Genomic DNA, 16,868 nt, shown 5'->3' on the forward strand with positions numbered 1-16,868 from the left:
GAAACAGAGAACTATAATAAATCTTAAATGATTTTAACAGCAGCAAATTCTACAGGTTAAATTTTGCTTTGATGAAGAGGCAAAAAGTTATGTTCATAATGAAAAAAAATTACATTCATGCATATTTATGCCTTTTTCCATCTTTACTCTAGTTCTGCTTCTGTGTTTAGGCCACTTCTATTGAACCAGCAGGACTCATTTGAGCATTGAAGGGGGTAAAACAAATCATAATCTCTGTGTGTATTAGGAAACTGTAAAATTTAGAGGGAAAAATTGGGCCACAAAACAGTACAGATGCTTTTACTGGAAGGATAAGACTCAACACCGGTATATAATTACAGCCAATGACAACTGAATATCTCTCTTTCTTCTGCTTTTTTATTCTCCTCCTCTGACATTTCTTTATTTTTCTTCAAAAAAGAAAATAAAGGGAAAAAATTGATTTGAGGTTTTCCAGATGTGGGCAATGTTGAGTAAAGCCCGCGCTGTATTGTCCAGCAGTATGTGAGAGAGTGTCCTAAAGTGTGACTGCAAGTATCAGAAAAAACATGGTATTTGCGTGTGTATGTGCGTGTGTGTGTTTGCTTGTTTGTTTGTTTGTTTGTTTGTTTGTTTGTGTGTGTGTGTGTGTGTGTCATGTTTGTTTTTATGAGTGTAAATGTCTTTCTCTCCCTGAACAGGCAAGAGCTGCTTGCAGTTGCCTCATCGACACCTTATCATCATCATCATCATTGTCATTTTTCATTTCATTTTTTGTGTCTGAAGCTTTCCTTCTTCTTCTTCTTCTTCTTCTAATTTTGTGATCTTTTTTCCTTCTTCCTGTTCGGCCAGCTTTTCATTCAAGTCAGTGCGGCCACAAATGTCCCAAATCGGTTGGAGATATCAGAGTGGAGAGAGCGCCAGGAGGAGACAGGCCCCCCTCGGCCCTTACTGTCCCCCAGCTCGTCTGTGCAGTGAACGGACAGGCACTGCAGGTGGTTCCCTCCGTTGCTCCCACCTCCTCCGGCCCCAGGGGCCCCAACTCCAGCCTTACTCTGGGACAGCTCTGATTCTGCAGAAAAGCACAAAGAAGAAAAAGATGAAGAAGGTGTAAAAATGAAAACCAGCTTCAAGAAATTGGCATCCTTTGATACAGATGAACCTTTTAAAATACACACTTTTAATTAAACCAGTGTCATTTTCACATCCCACTCTAAATCTGCACTGTGAAATTAATTCAACACTATTCCACCTCCCCATCAATACGACCCGAAAAAGGAGGCTGTAAGCAAAGCCTCCTCTCCTCACACTCCTCCTCAAGCTTGATATACACATGTGAAAACGCACACACACACAAACATACACACTTTCATTTGCTCTCAGTCAGGCGTGCAAATCTGGAGCGCTCCTGCATGACCTTCAGTCAGAGGGTCAAAGGGCACTGACAAAACTGACCTTTAACCCTGCTTGACCCAATTTACTGGCATAATGACCATGCCACGGTATCGACCCTGTGTCACCAAGGTGTGGAGCCTCATATTAAATGGTTGCACCAAGCCTCCAGAAAATCTATACACTGGTTGATTATACATCATATTAAAAAAATCTGCAGTGCTACAGAGTTAATGCTGACACCTGAGATGCATGCTTCACATATGGAGAAAAATCACTTTGTGCCGTGTAACGAAAAAAAATTAGTCAAGGGGAAGATTGACGAGGACAGGAAATGCTTGCTAAACTATACATAAAAGCACAGCGTCACACCTCATCTGCCAACACAGGCTGTAGCATACTGAAGCAGCAGAGGGGCAGAAATGAAGAAAAGTTTTGAAGAAGACACACCTCGGAAAGAGGTAATCGAGGGGTTATGTGTTATGACACAAGTTTGCATCCTGTGCTTTGGGTTTTGCCTCCAAGCAAGCCCCGAGCACAAAGAAAGCATATGTGAAGATGTTAGGGATCCTTCAGTAAAATCAGTCCGCTTATTCTCCCATCTCCTTACCACACAAAACATAATGCTGCCTTGCTCCATGTGGATTGTTGAAACGGATCAGTGTGCAGCACAAAGACACGTAGCTTTAAGGTATAGGGACAACTTGGTGTCTGAGTGTAGAGACAGGCGGAAAACAGCTCTGACAAGCTGAGTTACATGTGTCAGAGAAGGGAGAGGCTGTGATAGACGGCAGTCTGGGCACAGAGGCTGCAGATCACAACACTCCAGTCAGTCTGCTGCTCACCTAAGAGAAAAGAGAAACATCGCGCCGACCACGATATTTTGCACAATCCTATTTCTTCTCTTTAGCTCATCTTTTTCTGCAACTTAGAGTTTTTTTGGTTACTGTTTTCATCTCCCTCCCTCTCTTTTTTTTCACAAGCCCTGTGGCAGCAGTGAGACAGTGTTAACAAAACACAGCCAGAGAGGAGGAGACCAACCCAAGCCAGGCCAGGCAGCTAGGACAACCAAGAGAGGCAGGCAGGCAGACAGACATGCAGGCAGTGAGGCAGGCTTGCCCCCAGCCTGTCTGGGCCGCGACCACTGGAATGGAAAAGTGGGGGGATTTGGTAAAAGGTCAGGCAGCCAAGCCTCCCGTTGTTCCCTGTTTCGTTTGTCTCTCTGACGCCGGTCTCTATAAATTTCTCTCTCTCTCTCCATCTCCTTTCCAAGGAGGAGAGACACTGTGTAAGTGGGGGTTGAGGGTGGCGGGGGGTAAGGGAGAAATGAGGATTTAGAGCAGTGTTGGTGGTGGCGGTGACAAGATCTAACATTTGCCAGAGGGTCCAGTCATACACCTCAGCATGGCGGATCCCCGCCCCCTGCCAGTATTATCCCCCCTTCACCCCACCACCCACTCACACTCCCTCTTCCCAGCGCTGTGCCCTCCAGCACCCGCCAGCAGCTCATGCTAGCTGGGCACAGCAGGGTCCGCACCGGCCTGAATAGGCAGCCAAGCGTTCCCCTGGCTCACTGCTGACACACAGCAAACTGACAACATGCACAGCCAAAAACTCACAACACGCCAACCACTGCCGCCGCTGCCGCTGCCATATCCACACCAACCCCTCAGATGCTGCTCCACATGCACGCACACACACACGGCTGCATACATATGGACGCGCCTACACACACAAACGATCTCAGCTAGACACATCCCCCAGCTTCAGTGCAAGGACAAGAATGGAAAATACACTGACAAAAAATACACATAGTTCAGATTTCAAACATGATATCTCTCTTTTCTTACACACACATACTCACAAATGTATCGCTTTTTATAATGCACATGCACATTGGAGACCGTATAAAAACAGTTATTTTTGTGTTTGACTATAAAAACACTATTTAACATTGCAGTCAAAAGGATAAATACTTTTTTTCTCCATTTCTTCAAGCTTGTGCAGCCTTACTGAACAGACTGATTTTTGTTCAGTTATTTGCCATTTGTGATAATACCACCACTTGTAAAGTAAGCCAAATACTTGACCACCACAGGATTAAAATATCACCCAGTATTATAGGGTAGCTAAAGGGGATTCAAGGGATGTAATTTTTATGGAAAAATCAAGACACTACACTTAAATTGTAAGCATTATCCATGGCAGCGTATTTGTTCAAAAGTGGAAATGGCAGTGTGAAATTCTACATCACACAAGTCTAAATCCCAAATCACCATGACATTTTAAAAGCAGGGAAATCTTTTTTTTTTTTCAATAAAATCTATCTTGTTATGGCTGTTCACTGACTAACATAGAATTCATATCCACGGTAATATCTCAATAATAGCCTATTCATCTGAGGGGAACAAGTGCTTAGCATCAACAAGCGAGGGGGGGAAATACCTAATAAAAAGGGAACACTAACAGCAGAAGCAGCTGCGCTGAGCAGTCACACATGCACCTAAATATCCTTAACCACATTACAGCCAGAAAAGATTACCACAGTGACGTGTTAAGTAAATACAGAATTTAATGTGATGCAGTTATATCGCTATATCTCTCGCCCCAAGTGCAGTACTTTGTTATTCAGTGTGTGGTGATGATGCTCTCACACACACACACACACACACACACACACACCAACACACACACAAGAGCAGGGTTTTGGAGCTGTCTCACATACACAGCCAGAGACGATTTACAGAGATGAGCAGAGCTTCGAATGCCATGAAAGCAGGGAGCACAGCGCACAGCTCTGGTTGTCTGGATGACACAAATGTGTCTAGGAGCTGACGGCCTGACACGGGTTTACATGTCATACCACACACACTCAACACACTCTAAGCAATGCAGGGAGGTAAACAATGGCGGCTTAGAGACTGTATTTTTCTGCAATTTAATAGTAAGTGTTACAGTGTGCAATTAGTTTTTTTAATTAATCTTAAAAGCTACAGCTCAGTTACCTTTGAAGTTGACACAGATATTGTGACTATTTGTACAATAAGTAGAGCAGAAAAGAAGCTGGATGAAATGTATTTATCTAATGGCAAATAGATTGTGGCAAAGGAAGAAAATAAAGTGTGCATGAGACAGTTTGAATTTACAAAGCCTTTTTTTTTTTGGTGCTAGTTCCTCAGTGCCGTCACATTGATTTCCCAGGCCCCAGAATCCCATGCGGCAGGCCTCTGCCCTTTCTATCCCAAGCTCTACGTCCATGATGACACTTCACCTTTAACCTTATGCTCCCGAGGGCATGACCCCATCCTCTCTGAACACAAACCAGCCCAATCAGAATGCTCCTCTCGCTGACAAAAACACCCAAAGGCCTCCGTTCCTATGACAGTGTGTGACATCAGGTCAGATTCCTTTAGCATAACAACCACCACTATGGCTCTGTGTGAGGATTCTGTCTTTGTCAGCACAAAACATCCGTCACAATCCACAGAGAATGTCAGATTAAAAAAAAAGAAAAGAAAAAAGAGGAAGATAAAAAGTCGGATTTCAACCCTCGACTAATATATATTGTCTCTTCACAGTCACAGGACTTGCTGGTGGGAGCCAAAAAATGACCAGGAGTAACTAAGACAGCTACAAAATCAAATAATGTCCCTCAAGTACAGGTATATTCAAGAAAGTTGTAATTATGTGTACAGAAGTTAACAAAAGGTGTTGTCTCAGGTATCCCATGCCCCAGGGTTGGTAGGGGGGCATGTAAGGCTCTGTGCAAGCCCCCAAACTCCACCCAACTGCCGTAGTGTGACCTTTCCCTCAGAGCAGGGAGGATATCGGGAGGGAGAGGGGGGCACATTTCTCAGGCAAGGGCACAGGGGTTATTTTGGTTTGAATTTCCTCTCTGTTCTCCGGCCTGCAACATAAAGGGGGGGAAAAAAAGGAAAAACTTGCCCAGGCAGGCTTTGCCCCCAGCATTCGTTACCTTCTCTCTAGCAACACACCCATTCCCATCCCCTCATACTCATCCCCACACACACACACACATACACACACACCTCCCCCCCAGGCCACAAGAAGTGCTTAGGAAACCAGACACAAATCAGAACATGGAAAGTGATTTAGTGCCTCCTTCATAACTCACAACCATGTCCAGGACCTGTCCGGCATGTCATCCAAGTCAGTGACATATTGATCTACTTCACTGTCTCTATTTTGTTTCAGCTGAGTGCTACACACTTTGTTTTTTATGTTTTCAGCTTTTTAGAAAAGGTCAACCACACGAGACAAACCGTGATAATTTGGGGATTAGGAGCACCAGTTTGACAGACAGCTTTTGTTTTTGATAAAAATGATAAAAATGTGTTATTATAAATTCTGTTCTAGGCACTGCAAAATAATAATAATAATAATAATAATAATAATAATAATAATAATTTTAAATCAGAGTAATTTAATACAAATAATTCAAAACTGAATTTAGTTTTCGGCTGATGTGTGTTAACTTGTTACATTATTAAGAGGGGAACATATTTTAAATAGAGATATAAATCTGTTTTTACAAGATACAGACAAGAACCAACAATACTCATGGAGCATGAAACTGATTTTAATTATTTTTTTTCCGTAAATGCAAATGGTAGCTATTACCCAGCCACTTGCCCCATGAGCGAAACTACAGATGTTCCCTGAAACAAAAAACCCCAACTTCTCTCTATCTCTCTCACTTTCTCTTTCACTCCATCACACTCTACTTCTGTCTCTCAGGAGAAACAGCTCCAATGTCATAACTCATTTGTCAATTCCTTAATACAAATTAAAGGCGCCTGACGACTACCTGTATTGCAAATAATATAACGGCTGTTGGCAGCATGACAACACCTACAGCTCTTGAAACCTGAACACACACACACCATTTAAAAGCTGCACTTGTATCCCGAGCCCAGGACACCTTACTGGAGTTTTTTTTTTTTTTTTTTTCTCTGGCAGCCATTCAACAAGACAGTGGACATTTGGAGGCATGTCACATATATCCAAGAGTTGGAACTCCTCATCCCCTGCATCACCCAGATAAATTCAGCTTCTCTGCTCTATCCAAGGAGAATATTTACCACATGCTGAGACAAGTTTTATTTTATTCTAACACCCTTCCCCAGGGAAAACAAAACACCGGATGAGCTGCTATTTTGAAGAGTTGAAAATCCAGCAAGCAAAAAGGCCTGACACCTTTGTTCATCTCTTTCTCTCTTCATCAGTCACAAGCACGGTTCTTTAATAGGCTTCCTTTGACTGTCACTAGAGCTCTATGTCTTGCAAAAGCACAGGAACAGAGAGCATATATGCACGCGCGCGCACACACACACACACACACACACACACACACACACACACACACACACACACACACACACACACACACACAAACTATATAAACAAACAAATGCATACATACACACACATACGCAAACGCCATCTTAAATTCCAACCATTTTAAACGCACAATCAGGCATTTTTCAGTCCTGCACTATTTACAAGTTAAGTAAATACTCTTAAATATTTCTACACATTAGAATTAAGCGATGCGTGTTCTACCAAGCGAGACACCTGAGATCAGGAGTTGAAGCTGTGAGCCTGACACCGAGTCTAAATAAATCAAACTTTATGTCTACAGCTGACAAATCCACACTATCAAGTTGCAGTGTCTACAAACCTGCCCTTCGTCACATACTCACATGCAAATATGAGCACGCACGCACGCACACACACACACACACACACACACACACACACACACACACACACACACAGGAAAGAAAAAAGAAGAAAAAAAAACAACAAGCACCAAGACTAAAAATAATACAGATTTTTAAGACCTCACCGGGGATCATTTTGCTTGGGAGGACATGAGTTTCTGAAACATCATGCTGTCACTACAACAATGTATTTATGGTGCTGAAATCAGCACATGTAGACATAAAGTAGCTCCTCTTTGTATCCAAGATGAACCCGTCAATAACCAAGTCAACTTACAGGAGTCGCCTGAGGATGAATTATGGCTTTTGGACACAATATTACCAAGGCTAATTGCTATGATTATCATAATGATTATCATTACTGCGGTGCAGGAGTGTGTGATAGGCTTGGTGTGTGTTGTTGAAAAAGCCAATATGAAACACCTTGTAATGACAGGTAAAGAACATAGACTGCCCCGAGCTGTTTTTGCCACATTCAAGCACGTGCCAATCACTTTATTCTTTTTTTAGAAAAAGGAAATAGAAATTACTGGTGTGATTTGTGGGGTTGTTGTCGTGCTGAAATGTCAAAGGCAGGTAGTCTCACAGGAGCGTTCTCGATGGTGAAATATCAATACGGCTCTTTCTGTGGATTTAAGTGCTTTCTAGTAGGTGTGGTAAGATGCAAGTTCCCTCTTTTCAAACCTGTCAAAGTCAGAGCGACAGAGATTTGATCATTATTAGAGCTGTTTAAGGACTGATTAGTCAGAGTGAAGCATGAAACTATTCTACAGGGTCAACTGTGAAGTGTGAACTGCGCTTGCAGAGAAAAAAAATTCATGCAAGTGTGTGTGGCAAAACCAGTAAAAAAGTAAAAATAAAAAGAACTGAATCACTTCCTATGCCTGCTGGTTGCGTGTTATCAAGACCATGCATGAGTTTCCAAATGAACGGTCAGCTTCTGGCTAAGATATACAGAAGAGAAGGGAAGAGGAAGTGCGTAAAATATATCTTTTTTGAGGGGAAATAATATTAACTGACACTGTACAAAGGGAAAGTTGCTCATGTACACCTCAACTCCTTGCAGCTTTGGGAGTTTACAGCAGCAAGTACTACTGTGCCTTGGTGAAAAACTTGAGCTATATGCTGTCACAGAGAGAGGAGGCCAAACACGGGGTCCGAAGGGGTCCATTAGTGCAGCACGCATCACTCTAAACAAGCACATGGGGACCACAGACAGTTTGAGCTGGGGTGCACTGGGTGAACACTGAAAATACAGCTCCTCTATGAATGCGCACATTTTCACTTTTTATTGCTGTAAAAATTCAGTGTACAAAAAAAGGAATAGTGGTGAATTTCTAAACTGAAGTGTTGTGTTTCTCATAGCGTTAAATGGCCTTAATACAAACACTCTGGGGTCCCTCTGGAGTTTCAAAAAACTCCACACTGAATAGTCTAGCTGCATTTTTTTTTTTGGGGGGGGGGGGGGGGGGGGGGGGTGATACAAATTTTTACCTCATACAATCAAACTGACTCTTCACCTCCAACTCTTTCACTTTCACTGGCATCACCTCATCTGAAGCAAACTCCTGTGCAACTCCATAATTCCCCAGTTTCAGTCCTCAAGTAGTTAAAGTTAACACCCCATGCACGCTTTGGGTCAATACTATCTTAACAAACCTTAAACTCTCCCCAACAACACATCTAATACAAGAAGAAGCTGTGTATGAGTTGCAATTGTGCACAACTAAACTCACAACTTATCTAAAAATTTTAATTTGAAAAAAAAAAGTGCTCACAGTTATAATAATTTAAATTCACCACATTTCAATTACATTTCTATTTTTTTATTAGGAAATCTGAATATTGTATTTATGTGAAAACAATGTATTAATTATTGTGTTTCATTATTGAACTTAATGATGAAATAGAATGTGAATTGTTTAAGAATAAATACAATTAACAGTGCCAGTGGCTTTTGGCAGTGAATAAGTAGAGAACCATTTCATCTGGAAGAAAAAACTTAATGCTGCACATCAAAAAATATTATGTCTATAACTTTAGAAAACAATTGTCCTATCATACATGTTACACTTATATAACAGTTCAGAATGGTTCCACTGCAAAAAAAAAAAAAAAAAAAAAAATTCATATAGATTTATACACACCGGTCATGTCATCTTTAACTGGCGACAATTAAAATATGATTTCCTCTTACAGAAAATGGGGCAAAAAAATCAGTCATTGGAAAAACAAAACAACTAAATTCTAATTAAAATGATCATATATTAAAAATGTTCTTGATCAAATCACAGTTAGTAATAGTCTAACGAAGTGGCCTGCCTTTAAATCAGTGTCAGTGAGGCAGATTTTTGTTCACAAGACGAGGACTTAAAACTTGACTGACTGGTTGAGGTGGATATTTTTACAGTGTGAAAAGCCTGTGGGATGTTGGCTCTTATGGAGCTACACTGTGGGCTATGACTTATCTTAAATTATTATGTTATTTTGCTCCCTTCTGTGTAGCCTGAGCATCAGATTCAATCTCAAAATCCCCCACCCCTCCCAAATACACCTCCACCCTTTTTTCATCTTTGCTGTCTGAAGCACTCAAATGAGAAACTGTCAGGAGCCGTGATTTGTGCTAACTAGCTATCGATCGCTCCAGAGCTGCATGCCTCATGTCCATGCAGGGAGGGCTGAGAGAGGCAGGAGAGGAGAGGAGAGAGGAGAGAGGAGAGAGGAGAGGAGAGGAGAGGAGGAGAGGAGAGGAGAGGAGACGAGAGGAGAGGAGCAGAAAATAGACAATGCTTGCTTTTTTCTGCTTATTGCTTTTTGTGTAAATGCAACAGGGTAACTGTGGCTGACTGCCTATCAGTGTTGTGGTTCCCTGTCAAAAGAATACCCATTAATCAGTATCAAAAGTAATGATGTTACTTATCACTCCCAAGCATCAGTGGGATTTTTTATTACACCCCATGACACTCTTGTTTTCATAAATTAGCAGAACTCAGTTACATCTCCTGTGAATAACCATGGGAAGAAATCACTGGAACAAAAAAAGCCACAGCGTTCAAAAATGTTGTCATTTCTCCACTAACTTATCTGAGAGACGAACGACCAATTATGGTGAAAGCAAATCACTGGACGGGGTGGAATGTACTAGTTTTCATAATCCAGGCTAAATATTGGGTTATTTTTCTATTGATTTAAATTTAGTGTGACCAGTGAAATTAGCCTTCTGCTTAAGTCAAAATGGTAGAGTGCTCCTTCGAAGTAATAGCATCTCTGTTTCTACCAGACATTCTGTGCTCAGTCTCATATAAACAATGCGCCTGGAGTCCAGACTCCGCGTGGTGCGCGCCCCCGCGACTCTCTACACCCGCACTGATCAGAACAAAGAGGCACTGGAGACGCAGTAGACAGCGCCTAGCACATATATTCACATGATTGTATATCCATACACGCACAGGCCTCTCGGTACCTTAACCCTGATAGTGGAAAGCTCCCTTTTAAATACATTTTTATATAGCAATGTCAGCCATGTCTGTCTACTACTTTATTTAAATATTATTTGAAGAAAAAAAGAAAGAAAGAAAAGGCACACACTACACACATAAAACACACCCTGATAAATACAACTTGTCTAATTCTCATGCATACAACTTGTTACAATTAAAGCACAAAATTAATACTAATGATTAAACAACTGTAACTTTTAATAATAATAATAATAAAAATAATAATAATAATAAGAATTAATATTATCATAATAGTAACACTAATAATAAAAATAATGATAACAGTTGTTATTTTTAGTAGCCATAGTAGCAGTAGTATTTCTATTAATATTACTACCATTATTATTATTATTATTATTATTATTATTATTACTATCATCATTATTATTATTATTATTGTTATTATTATTCTTAATTAGAATTATGTATGAAGAATAATTGTATCCGCAGCTGAACAACGCAACAGTGAGTTTATTTGCTTTTTGATTTATAGCCACTGTGAAAACATTTGGATAATACTTCGTTTAAAAATGTCTGAAGATTTTAATAATATCACCGCCTAGTGAAATGCCTATGCCTTTAGGCCAGATGACGTTCAGTTTTCCTTAAGAAACTTTCACAATTTGCTGTAAATGATTCCCAACTTATTTTACACTAATTGGATAAGTTAGATAATATCATTAAGGAATAAAAAATAATAATAAATAACAGCAAAATATAGTTTACAAAATAATAAATACACTACTGTTTCAAACTTAATTCTAAATTGTATTAAATGGTTTCTGAAACAACTATTTCCCACAGAAAATATAACTAAAACTGATGACTGTATTAATTTCAACATGATATTTAATCCTGGAAATCCTGTTATGCCTATCTTAAATCAATCCACTTTCACCAGCTGTGTATTATCCCATGATAATAACAAAAACAAACACGTAACAAGGCAAGGGAAACCCTGCTGCGTAAACGCATATCCTCAAAAAGCTATTAATCTTCTCAATGTAGTTGTTCACCCTGAAAACCGAGATAAAGAACCACAGGAATTGTTTACTTTTCTTGAGCTGCTCTTTTGAAGTGCCTCTACAATGAAGACACATACAAAAATACATTGTAGAGAAGATACAAGTCTTATTTTGTTCAGTTAAATGGTAATTAAAACTGTACCATTAACTTAATCATTTTAAATATTCTCTAATATGGACCTAATTTAACAAGAAAAATCTGATTAATCTCTTTTTTTCCCTCTTTGTCCAGACTTGAATGGGCAGAACTATTAAATTTATTATCTTCCTATAGACTACACTTCTAAAATTCAAAGACCCTAGTTAAACAGAGACAACTATTTCTGCTCACAAAATATGGACAATTGGTCTTCAATTATCAGTACTACCAAATCATTTCACCTATTTTGTAGGCTTTGTTACACTGCATTTCAGATAGAATAAAAAATAATTTCAATAATGAAAATATACTACATTTATGAGAAAATGTTACCACTAAATGTAGTCTGTTTTGCATGTGTGAGAGTGAGTGTGACATGCAGAGAGAGAAAGAGAGAGAAAGAAAGAAAGACAGAAAAGTGGGCAAAATACAAATAAAGAAATGAAAAGAAAGTTGAATTTACCTTCTTTACTGTTGTTTTGGCTCTTATTTTTTTCCCAGGGTCCCATGGCCTTGTCATCCTCTGACCCGTCAATCATGGCCTTGTCACTGGGCACGTACCAGGTGGCGTGCTGCTCTGCCATGAGGGTGTCAAGGTCAATAGTGCCCATTGAGCCCTTTCCAGCATCCGGACTGCAGCTCGCCAGCTCATTGTCTCCGTTCTGTGAGGGACAGTCGCCATTCTTTTTGCCATTCTTCATGGCCAGAGGCTGGTCCTCAGAGATACTGAATTGCTGCCGCTGTAGCTGGATCTGGGCCTGCAGAATCTCCAGAGGATGGATTTCTTCCTGGCCAGAGGTGCTGGATGGGGTGCGTACCTGCTCCACCCCAGGAGTCCCTGGGTGGCTTACCCCACTGGCCCCTGTGCCCCCACAAGCATTCAGTCCATAGCTGTCCGGTGTCGAGGTAGAAAGATTGTTAATGCCCATGGCTAGGGGCTTCTGTCCATTTATCAATCCATGGTCACCTCTTTGCATTTTTGGTGAGCCAGTGATCATAGGGCTGCGATTAGGCTTGGTGGCTGAGGTCCCTCCTGCATCTGAGCTGGAGGACACCTCATCCTCGTTGCCATAGTGGGTGCTGATATCATCAGGAAAATCCACTCTTGGTGAGCTACTGTCAGACTTGGCAACACTTTGAATGCCACTATCCAGAGAAGGCATCAGGTCACCCTGGTCCCCCAACATTAGTTCACCTCCTTTTCCCCAAGAGGGTGACTGGAGGTGTTTCTCATGGGGCGTGCCCCCACCCCTCTCCCCAACGCCAGCTGAAGGGGTCTGCTGGCCTGGACTTACAACAGGGTTACCATTGTCAGAGGAAAAAAAAATTCCAGGGCTCACATGTCCACTGTCTCTTTTTCTCCTCCCTCTCCCTCTCCCACTCCCTGTTGTTGCCTTCCCCTCACTGCACGGGGTAGCGTCCATGTTGTAATTTGGGGAGAGGGCACTGGCTTCCCCCTGCACCGTCTGGCTTTGACTTGCAGGCTTAGAGTTGCTATTCCCGGTGCCAGGCATCTGGCTGTTCTGGGAAGTGCTGCTCTGAAAATATTCAGGACCAGCACTGCCAGTCCCATTAGATGTGCTGCTATTAATGTCCTGCTCTGTCTGACTCAGTTTTCGCTTGCCCTCATTTTGGTTCTTCTTGTTGAATGTTACGTTGAGATTGGGGGCCCCTAGGCTTGCAATCATGTTCTGGCAGGCCGTAGAAAGGGCCGCCAGACAGCTCTGGCCGAAAACACTGTCTTTAGTGCTGGTTTTGTTGAAGTTCCCGAGGGACAGGGCTCCAAGCTTACTAACAGACGACCGCTGGCCTGAGGGAAACTCAGACTGAGGAGGGTAGCTCCCTGGTGAGGTGTTCACCCCCTGGGGAACGCTGTGGGCTGGCCCCTGACGGTTAGCCCCTCCATAGGGAAACGTTGGCTGTGCTCCCATTGGAGGTGCAGGGAAATCAGCTGGCCGCCTGTCTGCTGGTGCATTCGGATGCCCTGTTCCTGCTCCTGGTGACTGCATTTGTGAGAGGTTGCCCATATTGCCGCTGAACTGTGAGTGCATGCCCGGGGAATGGAGGGCCTGTACATGCCCATCTCCTGGTATTCTCATGGGCTCCTGCATGCCCATGCCTGGCCTAAACATCATACCAGCCCCATTCTGCTGTAGCCCCATGTCATGGGGCCCTGATTCATTACTTGCTCCACCCATACGTCGTGACATCATCTCCCCTGGTGGGTGGGACCCTTGGAACCAGGAGTTCTCCTGAGTTACATGAGGATTTTGTCCATCAATGTTGGGCATCCTGCCACCATTATCCCTGTCAAAGTTGGGCTGAGAAATGCTCCCAACTGGACCTCCATGAGCCATGGGGCCAGGAGGTACATCACCATGGTGACCCAGCTGCTGCAGACTGGGCTGCCTCATCCTCTGCTGCTGGTTGCGAGAAGCCATCTGTTTTATCATCATGGCTGCATTCTGGCGCTGCTGCAGAGACTGCTGCTCAGGCCCTGGATGCTGCAGGGGACCTGGTGGGAAACCTTCAGTTACAGGTGGGGTGAACTCTCCAGGCAGTCCAGGGTAGGCAGAAGGGGAGAGGTGGTTGTCCATGCCACCACACCAGCCTTCACCACCATGTGCATTAGGAAAGTCAAATCTAGGCCTTTTTGCCATGTTCATATAAGGAGAGTCAAAGTGTTGCAGCCTCTGATTTTGGGGCTGCTGGGAGGGAGGAGGAGCTGGCTGTTGCATATTAAACATTGGGTCCCCATAGGGGTGCAGACCCCTATTTTCCAGTCTGTGAATGGGATATTCAAACTGGTTGTGTTGGCCAGGCATCATGACCCCTCCGTCCAGAATGTTAGGGTTAGTGGAGCCGGGCTCAGCCTGAGGGGGTCGGGGGAGGCCAGGGGGGCATGAGTTCTGTCTGGCTATCAAGCCAGCCTGTTGTTGCTGCTGCATGAGAGGATGTCTCGCATTGACCCCCGGCTCCATTCCCACGGGCACCTTCCGGCCATTTCCAAAACGCTCAAAAAACACTCCATGTTGAGGCTGCTGGGGCTGTGGAGGTGGCTGGTGTCCCTTAGACATGGCCTGCATACCTGGTGTCCGTGGCATGCCCGGGTTCCCTGGAAAATTCCCACTGGGAACTGGCCTTCCTGGCCCAAAATGGGGTAACTGAGATTCTGATTCTGATGGGGAAAATACAGGTACATCAAAATGTCCAGATGGAGGCTCACTAGGGAAGTTATATTCTAATCCCTCCACAGCTCCCTGGTTGGGCATCCGCCTAGGCTCCAGGCCATGAGACTCTGAGGAGGAAGATGAGGAGGAGGGGAGACCGTGAAAGGATGCTGCCCTGTTAGGTGACTGGTCCAGGGGTAGACAGGGGGCAGGGACAGCATGGCTGCCACTGGGAGGCCCATGATGTTGGAAGTCAGGCATGTTACCAGGCCGCTGTTGCTGCTGCTGCTGTTGGGGAAAGCCATCACCTGCCTGTCCCTCAGCGAGAGGATCAAATCCTTCTCCAAAGCCCTGCTGTGGTCCCATGCCATTGTTGTTGTAGCCCATTAGCCTGCCACCATGCAGGCATGATGACCCTGGCTCTGGGCCTCCAAAATTCCCACTGAAGTGGGGGTGATGTTGGTGGGGGTGAGGTTGATGGCCGTGTGGATGTCCTTGATGAGGTTGCTGGTTGTTAAAAAATCCATGCATGGGTCCTTGCTGCTGCTGCTGAAGTCCGCCGCCTGCATGCATGTCCGAGTGGCCCCGCGGGTGAAAGCCCCCGTACTGTTCCCCGTTCATGTTCATATTAAGCCCGAGCATTTGCGGCTCACTCAGTGGGCCCATGCCGGGTTCCACGGCTCCCGGCGGGCCTCCAGCGTGAAAACCGGGGCCTTTATAATGGGAGCCCATGTTCAGTCTCGGCTGGTTTATGTTTCTCTCTGACTGGCCAGGGTTTCTGCTATTAATCTGAGAACCAAACTGCTCCAGCCCAAACATACTCCCCTGCAATCAATCCCACATGACGGCAAGTTTGCCAGACATCGGCACACTGTCTGTTTTTCCGTCTGTCCCCAAAAGAAAAAAAAAAAGAGAGAAATACAAAAAAACGATTCAAAGATATGTATTACACTACAGATTTAACTGCCCTATCTTATTTAAATGTTAACACTCACCAAATACATTCTCATTGTTTTGTTTTTCAACTTCTCCAAGGACGAGGAGGAAAGAGGGGACAGACTGTTTCCAAATACGCACGTAAATTGCGTCCCCGTTCCCTTATTTATGCGTGCACTTGGCCGCTCTTCTTTTTTGTCTTTAATTAAGTAAACACATTTATAACACTGTTATCTAACTTTCGGCACGAGTGACCTATAATATTCCAAAGTTTTTCTGGGCGCATTTCTTCAGGGCAAACATCTTGCTAACAAACTAACAGGAGAGCGCAGTAGAATTTAAAGCGACCGAACGGGGAATATTATAATTTCTGACATCTAATTCATTATTCCAGTCCAATGTCAAATGTCCCAGAGCGCCTTTTTGTATAAGGTCCCATACTGGAAACAAGGAAAAAGTCCAATTGGAGCCGTATTGTTAAAACTATCTCTGTGGCTTTGAGGGGGACACACAAATCTTTCTCAAATAAATAATGCCCAACGGTGTCCTTCAAAATCTCGACGATTGCAGAGCAGGCTTGTGGCCAAAAGTCCAGTGTGATGTAAAGTCCACGAACACTGCTCTCCAAACTAAGCACCGGAGAGCCGGAGCGTCCGGTCCGAGCGACCCAAACCCGGAGCTGTGCAGCGTGCACTACCTTAACTCCACAACTACGGAGCGCCTTGACAGCTTCCTTCACCCATTGCCGGTAATGCGCTCTGCAGTGAAGCGCCTCCGATGCGTTTCGTTCCTTGTGTGTGCGTCCCTCCGATTACCGAGTCTTGTCTGGTGTGGTCTGTGTGCACTTGGGAGCGATTCACAGACACACTCTCACTCAGCTCTGCCGCTTGGCGCTGTGTGAGATCAACGCGTCCAGAGGAGCCAGCAACAAGTTTTGCATTTCTGCAGCCACTTCCATCCATGAGGTTTCAGCCAATCGGAGA

The 16,868-nt window shown here is 43.6% G+C and overlaps 1 protein-coding gene across 1 annotated transcript; it reads right to left on the bottom strand.

Annotated features, from left to right (window-relative positions):
* Window positions 1-776: 776 nt before the first annotated feature.
* mn1b (meningioma 1b) lies at window positions 777-16,667 on the bottom strand. The gene is made up of 2 exons (XM_053325972.1): window positions 12,243-16,667; window positions 777-1,051 (listed from the first exon to the last, which is right to left on the bottom strand). Exons 1-2 carry the CDS (start codon window positions 15,766-15,768, stop codon window positions 840-842), a joined length of 3,738 nt encoding a protein of 1,245 aa, XP_053181947.1. The 5' UTR covers window positions 15,769-16,667; the 3' UTR covers window positions 777-839.
* Window positions 16,668-16,868: the final 201 nt, after the last annotated feature.

This window comes from Scomber japonicus, chromosome 9, assembly GCF_027409825.1.
Source record: "Scomber japonicus isolate fScoJap1 chromosome 9, fScoJap1.pri, whole genome shotgun sequence".
Lineage (NCBI taxonomy): Eukaryota > Metazoa > Chordata > Actinopteri > Scombriformes > Scombridae > Scomber > Scomber japonicus.

What these genes read in the sequence shown, in the direction of transcription:
- mn1b (XM_053325972.1), bottom strand. Translation starts at nt 15,768, where the DNA reads ATGTTTGGGCTGGAGCAGTTTGGTTCTCAGATTAATAGCAGAAACCCT. An exon ending in CCAAAACAACAGTAAAGAAG is followed by an intron (nt 1,052 to 12,242) that starts GTAAATTCAACT and finishes GCTTTTCTGCAG; the next exon opens with AATCAGAGCTGTCCCAGAGT.